This window comes from Crassostrea angulata, chromosome 4 (assembly GCF_025612915.1).
Source record: "Crassostrea angulata isolate pt1a10 chromosome 4, ASM2561291v2, whole genome shotgun sequence".
NCBI classification, from domain to species: domain Eukaryota; kingdom Metazoa; phylum Mollusca; class Bivalvia; order Ostreida; family Ostreidae; genus Magallana; species Magallana angulata.
The window spans coordinates 21,486,472-21,501,969 of NC_069114.1; the positions used below are offsets into that span (position 1 = coordinate 21,486,472).

The 15,498-nt window shown below is 32.5% G+C and overlaps 2 protein-coding genes and 3 non-coding genes across 6 annotated transcripts; 1 reads left to right on the forward strand and 4 right to left on the reverse strand.

The window, feature by feature from the left end:
* Nucleotides 1-1,294: 1,294 nt before the first annotated feature.
* LOC128179839 (peroxisome proliferator-activated receptor gamma coactivator 1-alpha-like) lies at nt 1,295-10,791 on the reverse strand. 2 transcript variants are annotated; one of them, XM_052847495.1, is made up of 11 exons: nt 10,536-10,791; nt 7,112-7,249; nt 6,427-6,495; nt 6,115-6,157; nt 4,854-5,915; nt 4,538-4,618; nt 4,309-4,435; nt 4,090-4,211; nt 3,827-3,885; nt 3,287-3,373; nt 1,295-3,045 (listed from the first exon to the last, which is right to left on the reverse strand). In XM_052847495.1, exons 2-11 carry the CDS (start codon nt 7,218-7,220, stop codon nt 2,921-2,923), a joined length of 1,884 nt encoding a protein of 627 aa, XP_052703455.1. In that variant the 5' UTR covers nt 7,221-7,249; nt 10,536-10,791; the 3' UTR covers nt 1,295-2,920. The 2 variants fall into 2 exon arrangements, with proteins under 2 accessions (XP_052703455.1, XP_052703454.1); XM_052847494.1 differs by lacking the exon at nt 10,536-10,791 and adding an exon at nt 8,773-8,856.
* Nucleotides 3,961-4,044, reverse strand: LOC128182614 (small nucleolar RNA snR60/Z15/Z230/Z193/J17). Its single transcript, XR_008243442.1, has one exon. It is a non-coding gene; the product is annotated as a small nucleolar RNA snR60/Z15/Z230/Z193/J17 (small nucleolar RNA).
* On the reverse strand, nt 4,696-4,779 carry LOC128182613 (small nucleolar RNA snR60/Z15/Z230/Z193/J17). Its single transcript, XR_008243441.1, has one exon. It is a non-coding gene; the product is annotated as a small nucleolar RNA snR60/Z15/Z230/Z193/J17 (small nucleolar RNA).
* Nucleotides 6,865-6,948, reverse strand: LOC128182615 (small nucleolar RNA snR60/Z15/Z230/Z193/J17). Its single transcript, XR_008243443.1, has one exon. It is a non-coding gene; the product is annotated as a small nucleolar RNA snR60/Z15/Z230/Z193/J17 (small nucleolar RNA).
* On the forward strand, nt 9,040-15,274 carry LOC128179840 (uncharacterized protein C6orf163 homolog). Its single transcript, XM_052847496.1, has 4 exons — nt 9,040-9,280; nt 10,041-10,243; nt 12,422-12,624; nt 13,548-15,274. Exons 1-4 carry the CDS (start codon nt 9,148-9,150, stop codon nt 13,963-13,965), a joined length of 957 nt encoding a protein of 318 aa, XP_052703456.1. The 5' UTR covers nt 9,040-9,147; the 3' UTR covers nt 13,966-15,274.
* Nucleotides 15,275-15,498: the final 224 nt, after the last annotated feature.

Genomic DNA, 15,498 nt, shown 5'->3' on the forward strand with positions numbered 1-15,498 from the left:
TGATCCTGGGGGTAGGGTTTGGGTCTCGATTAAGGGCCACCTTTTACATAAAAATAGCGTCTAGAAAAACTATAACTTTTGTGAAAGCATCCATAGATTGTGTAGATTCAAGATTATCAAAATGGCGGTCATCTGGGGTTGGGGATCCAATTTTTACATAGGAAAAAAATTCTTATTATTTTCAAAAACTTAAATGTACATGGTATGTCTACTTATAAGTAAGCAACCTGACATATTATTGATTCTCAATTGCTTTGACTGTGGTCCTTGGACAATTTTAGGACCCTAACAGGGGCGCAAAATTTGATGTAGGTTTACAATTATTTAAGATCTTGAAAACTGCAATACTCAATAGTGATATGACTACGAAATCGGGATGATTTCGTAGTCATATCACTATTGGGATGTCATTAAAGGTTCTATGATTAACATAAGAAAATTAAGAGAAAAGTTTGAAAACTTTTTATACAGGAACAAGTATTTTCCTACATTGTCCAGATTTTTTTTAGATTTGAATCCATATATCTGATATCTTATTAAATTGGCCATTGTTGCCCAGGTGAGCGATGTGGCCCATGGGCCTCGTTTCGACTATCACACAGTTCATTTACATGTTATATATACATATATATATCTGATTTATGTAGACATTAAGATTTCATGTAATCCAATTCAATACTTTACAAGCTTCACTTTAGTCCTTCGGATTACACTTCTATTAAATTAATATATTGTATAAACATGCATCCAAATGAAAATCTTCAGTGATGTTCCTCAAAATGTAGAAGAAAAAAATATATTTAGAGCAGTATGGCTTGATATTATCAATTCATGTGTAATTATGATATTATTCTCGGCATATGTAATAGACTATTCATATTAGGTAAAAATTTAGCGATTAAGAAGGGGAGAAGAATTAAGCAAATTGATCCACCTCAAGATGTTGCGCTCTCAACATAGATTTAGTCGACCTTTTTTATTTTAGTCAATAACAATCTTTCTATTAAGCAATTTCATTGTTATAAAGCAGTCAATTATAAAAAGAAAACTTTACTTCTGATAAAGTTTCACATTATTTTACTAATCGGTGATAGACAACTTCCCGTAATAATATAAACTGCTCAATTTTTCAAGCAGTTCAATTCTGTACCAAATCAACAGATTCTAATACGTACCTACACCATGTATGTTTTTGATACAGTATACATTTTGCATAACATCACTATAGCATTAACCGATATATAAATCTTTGACATCATTGGGTCAATAACTGCCATCAGGTGAGAAGACAAAATTGAATAATCATTAAGTTTTATTTCATCTCGGATATTGCACAAAAAAAAAAATGCAGTGCAGACAAGAATTTGTATCCTGGCATGATACAAGAAAACTGGATGGTTTTGTTACACATGTACATGTATGTATAACCGTAGTATATACAAAACTAACAATTACTCACAAATGTTAATATTGACAAGGTTATAAATACTTGTACAGAGGGAGATACACCATTGGCATTAATAATGATTAAAGATATTAAAGGTGTGAACAATGATACAGAAAAAATAAAATGCTTTAAGAACTTACAGAGCCAAATGATCATTTGACAATATAGTGATTTTACTGATTTGAAACAAGGTTTATGAAATAAAAAGTATTTCAAGTCTTCATCTTAGATATTGTAAAAAATCATCACTAAGTCAAATTCTTTGGATGAAGAAATCTTGACAATATGCTTAACAATAAACAAATACAAGAGAACTAGTCATTGTAATAATCAGCAATCAATTTACACAATTGGAAAACTGTACAAAAGATGGAGGGTTTCCCTCAAGTTTTAGAGCTTACTTAATATTACATGTGTTTATCAAATTGAAACAAAAAGATTACATGCCCAACAAGTATGTTCACTGAAAACTTTCAAAGTTCTTATATTTCTTCATATGATAATGATGATGAAACTTGGTTCAAAATTAGTCCGTACTAAGTTTTTAACACCCTCACTATACAAAATATGGAATAAATCTGCACAATTTGTACCTTCACGATACCCTTTAACTTTCCTTAGAACACAGGATCTGTCAAGCACTATTTTTGTACAAGGCAAAGAAATATGGATGATAATTAGGCACTACATTATCTGTAAGCATTCTGGAGAAAATAATTAACAATTGCTGGGAATTCAGAATGTACAAAAGCAATGAATCACGGAATGAGGACACATCCAAAGTTTTACTTTAAAAGTCAGCTATTTCTTCAGAACAAAAGACAAACACCACCCTATAACATAACAATCTCTAATGAAAAACATTCACACAGGGTTTATGTATACCTGATGTTGTAAGAATAGATCAAAGGCAGACCCGTGTATGATGAAAATGTCTGATGCATCCAAAGTCACGTAACAGTTAATGAAAATTCAAGATTGGAAAAACAATAAACAAAACAAATGGAAAGTGCACTAAATTGAAAATGGTTTTCTGAGTGGACCAACAAAAAAAGACAAAAATCATGCAGTCTCCAAACTTGGTTGGGAGACTGAATTATAACAAAGTGATTTTACTCTCCCTGTATACCGCGGTACTGTACATATGAACAGTGCATGACTCTTTGTATCATCACATGTAAACAAAATCCCACCACATGTATTTATCAAATAACTGCATTATAAATGTTGTAAGCATTTCATATTTGAGCACCTAATGAATTCCACTTCATGAAGCATAACATTTCACACAACACTTGCTCAAGTAGGACAGAGATCTTTGCAACTGTCTTTGAGACATCAACTACCAGAAATCTCTTGAGAGTACATTGTAATACAACACAACGGCCTACTTCCCTGATAAATTTAACTGTCAATTTGTTTTTGAAAGACTTGGCTTTTGAGAACATCACGAGTTTAACATGTGCGTTTTCGTCAAACATTTTTCTTTTTTTTATCTTCTGCTTGTTTCCTTGCGAGTTGGAGAAGAGAGTCAAAATCCAATGGATCACTTTTCTTCACAAGTGGGTAATACTCTTCAATTATTTCATTATTTCCATCTACAAATTTTTAAAAAGAAAACAATTGTATAACCTCATGAAAACAGATTAAATGTACAAACAGTAATGCTTTTTATTTCACTGAGAATTCTATGTAAAGCTTCTAAAGCATAATTCAATGCTGTTGCTTTGGATAAGGTTAGTGTAGAATCTATAGCCAATAGTATGTTATCCATGTGAAAGCTTCCAGAAAACGAATGCTGATTTTTTGATTTAAAGAAAACTGCAACTATCTCTTTACCTAGATCAGCATATTCCGTTTTACAAAATTGCCTTCGGCCTCCGAAACAAAGGTCAAACTCTTGTTCACCAGGTACCTGATTGCCTTCTGAAATTACAGCAAGTTTTCAAATAAATTCAATAATGTTGCCATGAAATAAATTGGAATTGTATCATTATTCATTTAACAATCATTACCTCTTACTTTAAAAAATTATTCATTACATTAATATTCATTATTTTACACATCAAAATATTGACTTTTCATTTTTTCCATTTGTTTTATATTTATCCTCGTAAATATCACATGCCGCTATACTGTCTATAATGCAATCTCTATAACATGCTTTCTCATAGACAAGGGAAAATATAAAGTCAACTCAATTATTGTTTTACAATAAGAAACCAACAATTTCACAGCATTCTGCTTATCAGCAGTTATATAAATGAAATTTTCTGGCTCAGAATTGGAAAAAAAATTTATGCTTTGGCGCATCAGAAAGGTATTGTTTGCTAGTTCAAGTTATAACCATAGCACTAAACATCTGCAATTAAAACTTACTTTCTACTGCTGCATAAGCATCACAAGTGTATGCAAATGTCACAAAGCCATAGTTGTCCCTAGAATAAAAATAAACAACAATATTGTGACTGTTTCAAGATTTTATAGTCAATGTATTATTTCAGATTCTGAACAGTGCATATCAGCTAGGAACGAAAGACATTTGTGTGGTCTTCACTTAAAAATCTGATGAACTATGATCTCATCATCTATGACACTGCCATTTATATAATATCCAAAAAATTCTTAAACAAATAACTTACCCACTTTCTCTGAAATGAACACTAACTTCTTCAATGTCTCCAAAACATTCAAATCTTTTTCTCAATTTTTTTTTAGTGTAGTTGTTTGGAATTTTTCCAACATAAATAATTCTTCTATCTTTCTGTAATAATATCAAAGACAACAAAATTATCCAGGGATTTAATATTTACACATAATGGAGACTTGAATTTTTTTTTGGAAGTTATAATAATACCTACCATTTTTTGGGCTCTTTCAATCTCTCTAAGTCTTTGTCGCTCTTCGTGACGTCGAGACATACTTGAACTCCTACTTCTTGACCTACTGCGTCTCCTGTAACTCCTGCTCCTACTTCTGCTGCGAGACCTGAAATAAAAGATATCAAAATAATCCAGAATTCTTCCAAAAACATACACATTTCATTGAGGAGAGAATTAAGACAACACTTACATTATGAGAAGTCATTACCTGCTAGACACTGATGATGACCTTGACCTTGATCTATATGATCTGGACCTGGAATATGACCTGGACCTTGAACGAGATGACCTAGAAAACAACCATGGTTTTAAAAATTAATGAACTTATGAGCATTCAACTTCTTACACAGTTTCATTGTTTTCAACAGTGTGTATCAGCTAGGAACGAAAGACATTTGTGTGGTCTTCACTTAAAAATCTGATGAACTATGATCTCATCATCTACATCACTGTCAATTTTAAAAAATATATTGTAAAGGTTGTTACAAAAATGGGACGAGTCATCAAAAGAGTAAAAGTGTTACCTTGAATAAGAGGAGCCTCGGGACCTTGACCTAGATCTTGATATGATGGAGTCGTATGTTCCACTCCTCTTCCTCCTCCTTCCTCTCCTGTCCCTTGACCTTGACCTACTTGAGCTCCTGCTGAGTGACCTTGAACTTGATCGCCTGCTCAGGTTTGGAGATCTGCTACGACTAGAATAACCACTGCTTGACTTGCTTTCTAAAGAGACGTCGTTAGTGTCATATTTGGTACTGTTAGTGAAACAGCTATGGTAGGCTGGTAGCCTGCTGTAAACGGTGTTGTCTCCTTGAGGAGTTGGGTTTGGCTCAAAGAAGTCTTGTATTCTGATACCTCCATTGACATTTTCTTTAGGCACTATATTCTCCTTTTTAGATTTGGACTGTTTTGCACCACTTAGAGATAAAGCAGTGTAATAGGATGGAATTTTGTCAAAGTATTTATCATCTTTTTCACATACTGGACTCTCATCCCTCTTCCGGTAGTTCCTGCCACCTTGTTTCTTTCCTTTCTGTTGAGAAATGCCTGGTTTATTTGATTCACTCTTTTTTGCTTGAGAAACACAATGCTTGTTTTTGATGTCATTATTTTCTTCTTTTTCAAATTCCTCCAGTATTTCCCCATCCTCTAATTCTAAGACTTCAACTGGATGTGAGGGTGAACCTGCCTGTAATTTGTCCTCTGATTTTGGAACATTTTGACAATAATCATGGTCCAAGATATCCTTATAGTAATTTTTGTTCACTGTATTTTTCTCCTCTGATAGAATATCAGAGGAAATGCAAGCAGCTTCTTTTTTTGGGGAATATTCCTCCATTGTAAGTAGTATATCTTGACTGATCTCAGCAGAGGATTTCTGTAGTATTCTCTGCAGTCTTGGAGTGGTGCTGCTAGGTTTCAGAGCAATGGCTTGGCCACGGCCTCTTTTTGAAGGCATTCCCATTGGCAGCAAAATAGTTGATTTTCGTTTACTTGAAGATTTTATTTTCTCCAAGACATCTTTTTTATGTGGAGATTCAATCAGAGGTACCACCAACATATTTTTTTCAGGAATTTTTATATCACTGAAAATTAAAATAACTTTACTCTTATATGCATCAGAAAGAAGAAGCTTTAAAATGTTTGATTTAAAAATTCTTTTTTGCAATACTGTAAAACGTGACTGAGCACAAGTTCTACATAATTTGTCATCCCCCTAAAATTTAAAGAATGCCTTGAGAAATATACACTTGGTAGAAAAAAATTATGAAAATCATTTCTTACTTGTTTGTCTTTAAATCATCAATGCTTGATATAGAATTTGATGCTGAAATCAAATGATTCACAACTATTATCAAACAATTAAGACTTATCTAAAACAAACCCATCAATTTTCAAAATAAAATAATCTCAAGTTTATTTAATATATTCCTCACAAGTCTAAAATCTTTCAAATGCATGTCTATTATGCAATTTATAGTAAAATCCTGAATCATTTAAAGACTTCTTAGAATAGCAAACCTGTTCTTGAATACATTGTATCTAATAATTTTTACATAACTTGTTAGACAGACAAGAAGAATCAAATGCACCAACCTTCTTCAAACTGTTCCAGAAGACTACTCACATCTGCTGCTTCTATACCACCATCTTGACCATCATTTTCTGAAAATATTTAAAAGAAAAGCTACATTAGATAAAACCATCATGCAATCTAAACAGGATTCTGGTAGTTGCGGGTTAAAGATTTTAATAGGGTAAAAGAGTTTTCAAATTTCCATATGAAGCTTTCAGCAACTTCATAAATATTGATTATTTCCATGGTGTCAGTATTGATATTATTATAGTATGTTTTTAAAACAAAATCATTTAAATTTATCGATCTGTTCAAACAAAGTACTAAACATGATAAGAAAGAAGCCATAGTTGATCCCATGGAATTCAATATCAATGGGGAATGAAACCCTAAAATGCAATTTGGTGAGAAATCATAAACTTGTTTTCACTCCACATTTGAATTTTTTTGTCTTTGGCAGTGTGCATCAGCTAGGAACGAAAGACATTTGTGTGGTCTTCACTTATAAATCTGATGAACTATGATCTCATCATCTACATCACTGCCAATATATATCTTAAAATTTCTAATAATTGTCATAACACTAATGGATTAAGCCTTAATTTTCAAAGGTTATATAAAGCTTTAAAAAAAAATCCTTTAAAATTTTTCATAATTTTTAATAAAATTACAACACTTTTATATTTCTTTATGCATTATTCTTACCCATCAACAAATCAGGCATGTCAAAATTGAGTTGAAATTCAATTGGCTGAAAGTCTGAGTCAAGTTCTGCCAAGCTAATGGCGGAACTAATGTCTGGATCTAACTCCATATTCAATATTGGCAGTGTCTGAGTATTACCTGCAACATGATTCAGAAACTGTTGTTTAATATATTTTATTGGCATTTATCTTATAACTATTTATTTTTGAAAAATACTTTTCAACCACAGGGGCTCGTCACGAAGTTTTTTCAACCTTTTTTATATACCACCTCTATACTATAAAATACACAAGGGAGGAATCAAAACTCGAAAAAATCGCTACCTCCCCATTTCGGTCGCCTCGTATTAATTCTTCTCGGACGTTAAACCCTGCACTCTAGGTATCATTAGATCAGGAAAGGACCATAGTTTTTAGGAATACCTGCAAAATTTAAACATCGGCAACAATTTTAGAAGTTTTCACGCATTTTCTTCCAGTTTACTCTCCGGTGACACTTTCTTCGATCAGATGTCGCGCTCTCATTGGTCAATTCAATGTTGCTCAAGATAACTCGTACGCGGACTTGTATTTTAGAGGGATTTTCAAACGATATTCAAACTTGCTTTGATGCAAGAAATACATAGTCACGTCCTACCGAATGTCCGAGGTATGGTTAAAATATTTCTACATAAATATGAAAATTAATACATATACTCACCACGTAATAAGAACTTCTTCACTCATCATTTGAATATCCCTCTAAAATACGAGTCAACGTATGATTTATCTTGATCAACAAAATTAACCAATGAGAGCGCATGAATAAATTTGGTGCGCAACATCTGATCGAAGAAAGTGTCACCGGAGAGTAAACTGGAAGAAAATGCGTGAAAACTTCTAAAATTGTTGCCAATGTTCAAATTTTGCAGGTATTCCTAAAAACTATGGTCCTTTCCCAATCTAATGATACCTAGAGTGCAGGGTTTAACGTCCGAGAAGAATTAATACGAGGAGACCGAAATGGGGAGGTAGCGATTTTTTCGAGTTTTGATTCCTCCCTTGTGTATTTTATAGTATAGAGGTGGTATATATAAAAGGTTGAAAAAACTTCGTGACGAGCCCCTGTGTTTCAACCATGATAAAAACTGAAACAAAACGATACATAAATTATGAATTATGTGCAAACATTGTTCACTGTAAAGCTCAATGTCAAAACAAAATAAATGTATTTCAACCTTACGATTTTTCTTTCATATGTAGAGAGAAGTACCAAATCATTTAGCAAGGGGCCCATGCAATGGCATGAACCACGTGCACGTGGGCATGGCATGTCAAGAAGCTGCAATCATGCTTGATAAAAAGCAAAATGAAACTATTCTCAAATGACAGCCCATAAAAACATTGCAATCTTTTGAAAATAGTTGAATCAATATTGATCACAAATTCAAAATGAACAATTTAAAAAGAAACACATTGTTTTGGAAAGAGGCCACTGGCCACGTGGTTCAAAAGACATCTTTGTTCAATAATGTACTACAAATGACACTAGAGACATGGAAAAAGAATAAATGCGACTAAATCAAAAGTCTAAAAACCAACTGAATGATAAAACGTATATCTATCATACCTATTAATGACACAATAAAGACGAACACTACCCTTCCATTATTTGTGACTTACCAGGGCAAGTTCCCAAAGAAAAATGACGTCAAATATCTCGCGAGTTCTCGCGAAAATCGTGGTTTCTCCAGTAGCAACAAACCACGCTAAAATATATTCATCCGCGATAACAATATATCTGTTCTGGTGATTTGAACGACTGATTCCAAATCATCTGTTAACTTGACAGTTAACCTATTGTATCAAGAAGTAAAATTATCAAATAAATGAAGTCAAATGAGTGTAAACTAATGAAATGATTCTTACAAGGTTCTATTTTATGAATGAGCAATAACATCCTTCTGTGTTGTAAGGCATGCCATTTCGAAGACAAACCATGAATTTTGGAAATTAATAGCGACAATATATTTATTTTAAGATAATTGAAAAGTGGCAATGGCCGATCCAGTTTCGTTAAGTTTACCTGCTTTATCCTCGAGTGGTGTAGTGAGATATAAGGGAATACCAAGGAGATACGAAGAAACAAGACCAGTTTTTATTCAGGGACACGCTCATCGAAAAATCTTAGGTTAATACGCTTAAAGGTTATTTACACTGCAGAGATGAAATGATTGCCTACATAATTAGTTGATTTAGTAAAACTAATGAATGCCAACTATATTTGATGTTGTATTGTGTTCTGTATATAATGACATGTTGATTGAAAGACAATATCAAAAGTATGAAGCACAGGCACCTGGATTTTTATTTAAGTCATATAACGAAAATTTCTACCCCTACTATATATAAATACACTTTATAGTAGGTATAAATTTTTTGATACATGACTTATTAGGTAATGATAAAAATTCAGGTGCCTATGCATGTAGTCATGATTATATCGATTATCAACACATGAAAAACATGTATTTGTGTATGATGACATCTTTGAAGCTAAGGAAGATTTTAATGTAGGCCTAATTAAAAACCTTTGTACTAAATTGATAAGTTTGTGTCATACAAACAAATAATCAGAAAATGTGTACTTGCCCCAAGTCTAGTTCTAGCCAAAAATTTTTTTTGTGAACTTTCATTTTTTATTTAAGGTAAAAGAACACTTTTCATATATTTGCATTTAGAAGAGAAGTTTAAGGTGGGAATCTGCAGTCATAAATCATGTTGTCATTATACATACCAATAAGTAAAAAGTAATTTATAATCCACAATTTTTGATAGTGTAAATGTCTAAATCATGTAAATAATGCCATTAGTTATGCATTAATTGCTGCACCATTGGTCAAGAGTTAAGTTTTAAAATTCTAATACACAGTCACTTCAAATTTATGCAGGAATTGGACGTGATTTAGAGAAAAGAGTACAAGAAAAGTATGATGAAGAGAAACAGAGAGCAATTAGAGAGGCAGAGCAAGCTGTGTGGGCCCAAGCTGAACAAATGAAGGCTGCAGCTGTATTAAAATCTAGGGACGAGTCCTCCATAGAAATGGAGAGAACAATAAAGAAGATCAACAGACAGCACGAAAAAGCACTCAAGGTATTGGATATAAATACACATCTAGTATTATGCTTGGTTATTCATATTGTATGTGTGATAAAAAAAAATCTTTATAATTAACAGCAGTAAAATCATGTATTTAATATGTACATGTACATGTTTTTACTATAAACCAATATTTTTATTTGAAGCTGACACAGATTGTTAAATTGATATTCAAAATAAAAAAGCACCAATCATTTTGAAAGATAGGATTCAGCTTAATGTCATGGGCAATTTTAAGTACATAAATTGTCATTAAGAGTAAAATTTAAACTAAACATTGTCATACCCTGCGGAAAATTTGTTGATAGGTTTTAAATCATACTGCATAATCCAAAGGCCTTGTTTAAAGAGGTAACCAGCTGCTGCTGTGACAATCATTGTCTGTTTGCCAGTCTGTATTTCATGCCACAATATTCCTCAAAATCACCTCCTCGAGCTATCTTGCTACACAAATTCATTGAATGACCAAGTACAAGTTGTTTTATCAGATAAAGGTGTTTATCAATTAACTAGGTCAGTTGTTCCATGATTTTGTACATGTATTATTGATGCTACATGCTCCGTCGGTCAGTGAAGCAGTGTCCAAATTTCTTTACTGTCATTCCCTGGATTAAGGTCTCAATGAGTTCAATAAACCCAGGACTAATGGTACGAAATATATATTTTTATCAACTTGAACACTGTACTACAGTCAAGTTGCTACAGGTTAACCATGAAGTCAGTATCTAGAATGTATGCACTGAACCGACCATATTACTATGCATGGGGCTAAAGATGTTTATTCAAAAAATTATCTGTGTGTCTAAAGTCTAATTTACCTGAAGATAAAGAAACTCAGGTGACAACCATGGTATGGTGAAGCTGAGTGACCGTTTGAAGGACTTCTTGTTAATTTTCCATGAGATAACCTTGTGCAACTTACTTTGTTAAAACTTCTTGAATTGAGTCAAATAGGTGAAGTCACTCAGATTTTATCTAATTGACTTCTCATCTGTTACATTATATTTGCCCTTTTTCAAAATCCCTGAGGAGAATAATTTACTGCTCAGAAGTACATGTATTGTATTTTGCCAAAGTAAACAAAATCAGTCATGTACAATGCACATGTAGCTGTTGATGCAGGTGGAAATTTCCACTGCACAGTCCATATCATGATGTCGTGTGCACATTATACAGTACATGTGAAGTTTTAATTAGTATTTTTAATTACTGCCATAATTAAAAAGTACCCAAATGACCATACTATTATAAAGAATGATACATATCAGTGAAAATGTAAAATTGTTAAAATGAGGCTGGTTGTATTTTTTCTGCACCTGTCATGTCAGGGTCATGGTCTCACTTGAACAAATGTACACTTGTGGTACATGTACTAAGAGTGGGAAAATCATATCGGTCAGTCCACAGAAATATACTGTAGCTCTGTAAATTTTCACTCCAATTTCAGTGTGATACTTTTCATTTGAATTGGTTAAAATACAAAAGAGTAAAAAATGTATGTCATTTTTCAAAGATACATTAACTAAATTTAGGTCAGTGACTAGGTATATTGTGAAGTACTTCCTATGGAAATAACGATGAAATCAAGTATATGTTATGATTTTTTTTTCTTTCATAAATTTGTTACCTAACAGCCTAGCATAATGTTGTAGAGTGTTAACTTCGAATCTCAAAGTCACGAGTTGAATTCTGCTGGGAATATTATAATAATTTTAACCTTTCCAAAAATTTCAAATATTTTTTGAAATGTAAAATTTCAATCTGATTAAAATCAGATCTGCGATGCTCTCGTTTTGATAATATGTCGCTACATATCATAAAAGCGTGAGCATCAAGGTTCTGATTTTATTCAGATTGGTAAAATTTTAAATTCTAAACCAGTGAAAATATTCTAATTACATTATACTTTTATCCACATTAATATCGACAGCTGTTCCATACCAGTTGAAACATTTTAGTCCTGATGTACCAATATGCAGAGAAAATGCTGAAAGTTAAAAGATTTAATATTTTCTGAAAATCGTTGTTGAACTCTTCATTTTGTTGTTGAACTCTTCATTTAAATTATTCAAAATATATTGAAAATGACACATAAACATTAGACACCACCAACTTTTTTTGTGTAAATTAAGTAATAGCAAGATGAGTAATAGTAACTGATTTGTCTTGTAGGAAGAGGCTCTCAAAGTTGAGATGGCAATGCAAAAGTTGGCTATTGAGCAAGTCAAGCAGGAACGAGCAGAAGCTGAAGAGCGCTTAAAAGAAGCGGTGAGGAAAACAGAGGTCCGGGCTCATCAAGAGCTAGTGGAAGCAGTGGAAAAAGCGCGCGATGAGGAGAGGAAGATTGCTGCTGCAGAGGCTGTCAAAGTGGCCAAGTATGGAATGGTTAACAATTTCTCTGTAAATCTTAAATTGACCTGTAAGGCCTATAAAAAAAAATGTGTGTTTAGGGTAATACTGATATAGTAGGGATTTTCTTAATTTTATCATATTTTTTTCTGCATGAATCGAAAGAATATTTGTTTGTGTCATATTTTAAAATTAGATTTTTTAATAGAAATAATATAAAATTCACAATCGGATAAAAACAGACACCTAAAAAAGGTAGGATCGGGGCTTTTTTGTAGGTTAGGTCGAGTTACCCTAAACACACAACTTTTTTTTTTTGGCCTAATGATCAGGCAACTTTTTTGGATGTCTGCCGTCTCCTGTCCAAAATTAAAGTACCATTCTGAAATGTATTCAAAAGAATAAGGTTTAAATCTGTTTTGAAAGGTTTAAAGGGGTGATGTTCACTTTTCCATTACACCTTGTGAGTAAATGCTGAATTGTTTTCTATCAACCTAGTCTTAAGTTTTAACAAAGTTAGGAGAGGACTGATAATTTTTTTTAACAAGGCTATGTCAGTTGGGTTGGTTGTTACCTAATCCTAACATACATGTAGTTTGACCTTTTAATTACCTGTAATTAATGTTCTTTAATGAAGATCAAAGTTTAATGATCCTCGGATACAATACTGTAAATTCCTAATTAAACACGAGGAACTAATATCTGTGTGTATTTGCAAAAAACACTTCCCGCAGATTTTATTTTTTTTCTTAATTTTTCGAACAGATCTAAACTCTTTGGAATTATGATGAAAAATTGGCATTCATGATATTATATTCTCGTGATTTGATGCAAAACCATTGAATTGCAGAATTAAGTACTCGCACAAAATAAGGAATCTACAGTAGTTTAATTACTTGATAAAAAAAGGGCAAGGCTAAATGACATTTCATTTTGATTTATTTACTAGGGCTGCACAAGAAAAATTTGAAAAAGCAATCCAGATTGCAGCAGAAGAGAAGAAGAAAGCTCTGAAAGAACTGGAAGAGAGGAAGAATAAAGAGAGAGAAAAGGCGGTGGCTGAAATGGAGGTAGCACAGAAAAAGATTGCAGCAGAACAACTGGAGAAACTAAAGAAGGAATACGAGCAGATCAATGCCAGGTTAAAAGAGGAAATCAAAGGGAAACTGGATATCATAGACAAGTTAAATCTTCAGATCATCTGTGTAGAAAAAGCAAAGAAAAATGTGGAGGATGTGCTTCACGATACGAAAACCGATTTTCAGGATTTTATTGATCGCTTGCCAGAGTCCATCAAAGGGCAGGTGGGATACATGACCCGACCTATATACATTGATGAGATCGGCAGGGTGGCTACCATCATATAGGAGCATTCTGAGGAAAAAGGTTCAACTATCTGCTGTTATGTGTCTTTTTTTTCTCCTTAAAAATTATTGATCTATCCATTAAAAATCAACGTTACATGGAAAATATGTATCGAGTCTAAATGTGGGGAAAACATTCTTAATGAGCAGTCTTGTCTAGGATACATGTATCGTCGATTATTTGAGAGCAACTTACTAACTGATACTGATAAAGATGTTAATTGTCTTAACTTGTGATTGCTTCATTCAACTATCCATGAATTACTTTTCATCAATGGTCAAGATAGATCCTAAGGCCATTATCTTCAATAAGAAATAGAAGAGCATTGTATTTCAACAAATCGGACAATATCAAGCTGGAAAAGGAATAATGATAATACTCGTGTATCTTTCTGTCTTTGGTCAGGGTTTGCTGCATTAATTGTCTATTTATTTCCCCTTTGTTTATAAGTGAATGTACTGGTATGTACTTGTAGATTTCCTGTACATTTGACATTGTTTTTCTATAAAAGTATGTCTGATGATGTTGTATTTTCTAAAGTCTATTTATGTACAATATGCTTAATGAGATACATGTTTGATTTTATCATTTGCACTTTTAATATACAAAACCTAAACAACTGCTGATTGCCTTAATAGGTCACTTTCATATATCTGTTATATATTTCATATATAGTCATATTTTAAATATCAATATACTGCTGTGATAAACAAATGATGACAGTTCATGTATTTATTTATTGATACATCAAAAACATACATGTATATCAGATGACAATGTTTTAATTGTTCCCTTTTGATTTATTGTTGAAATTGCCATAGAAGAGTTAACTGAGGTACAAGATCACTCAGAAATGAACACTCAGATCTATCATGTTAATTCACAGGACTACATGATTTTCAGAAAGATGAAAAGATGTAAGAGACTATAACAGTTTTTAAGTCCTGTTTTATGAATGTTGATTTACTGTCATCTCTTTTTGTGATAATTGCCATATGTGGATGCAAGTTTGAGACATTAACTGTGAATCATATTCTAACTTTTTTGGTACAGCATGTTGCCTCTTCATTTTGGATTGTGAATTTTCGTTTGATATGTATTAATTTAAGATTTGTATTAAGATTTACATGGGTTCACTTCAGGAAATATTACCTTCAAGTAGGTGAATTGCAGCATGCAAGATGTACATGTATTCCTGCCTTACTGAACCCATTGATCAATTAAGTCACAGGTTTACTATTTTTTATACACTTGTTTTATTTTCTACATGTAATTTATACACCAAAGCAATAAAAGCTCTTTATCTCTTAATTTTTGTTTTCTGGTATTTTAAAAACTATTATAAATTCATTTATAATTTCATTTTAGTATGCTTTAATTCACAAGTCTTGGTCATAATCCATTTTAATTTGCTAGTTCAAAAAAAATGAAAATTGGTTTTTGATGAGTTAAAAGAATGGTGGAATAAATCGATCCAGTCTTTCTAAAAATCCTGAAATGTATTTCAAATTCATCAGCTTGAAAAATCAGATTCT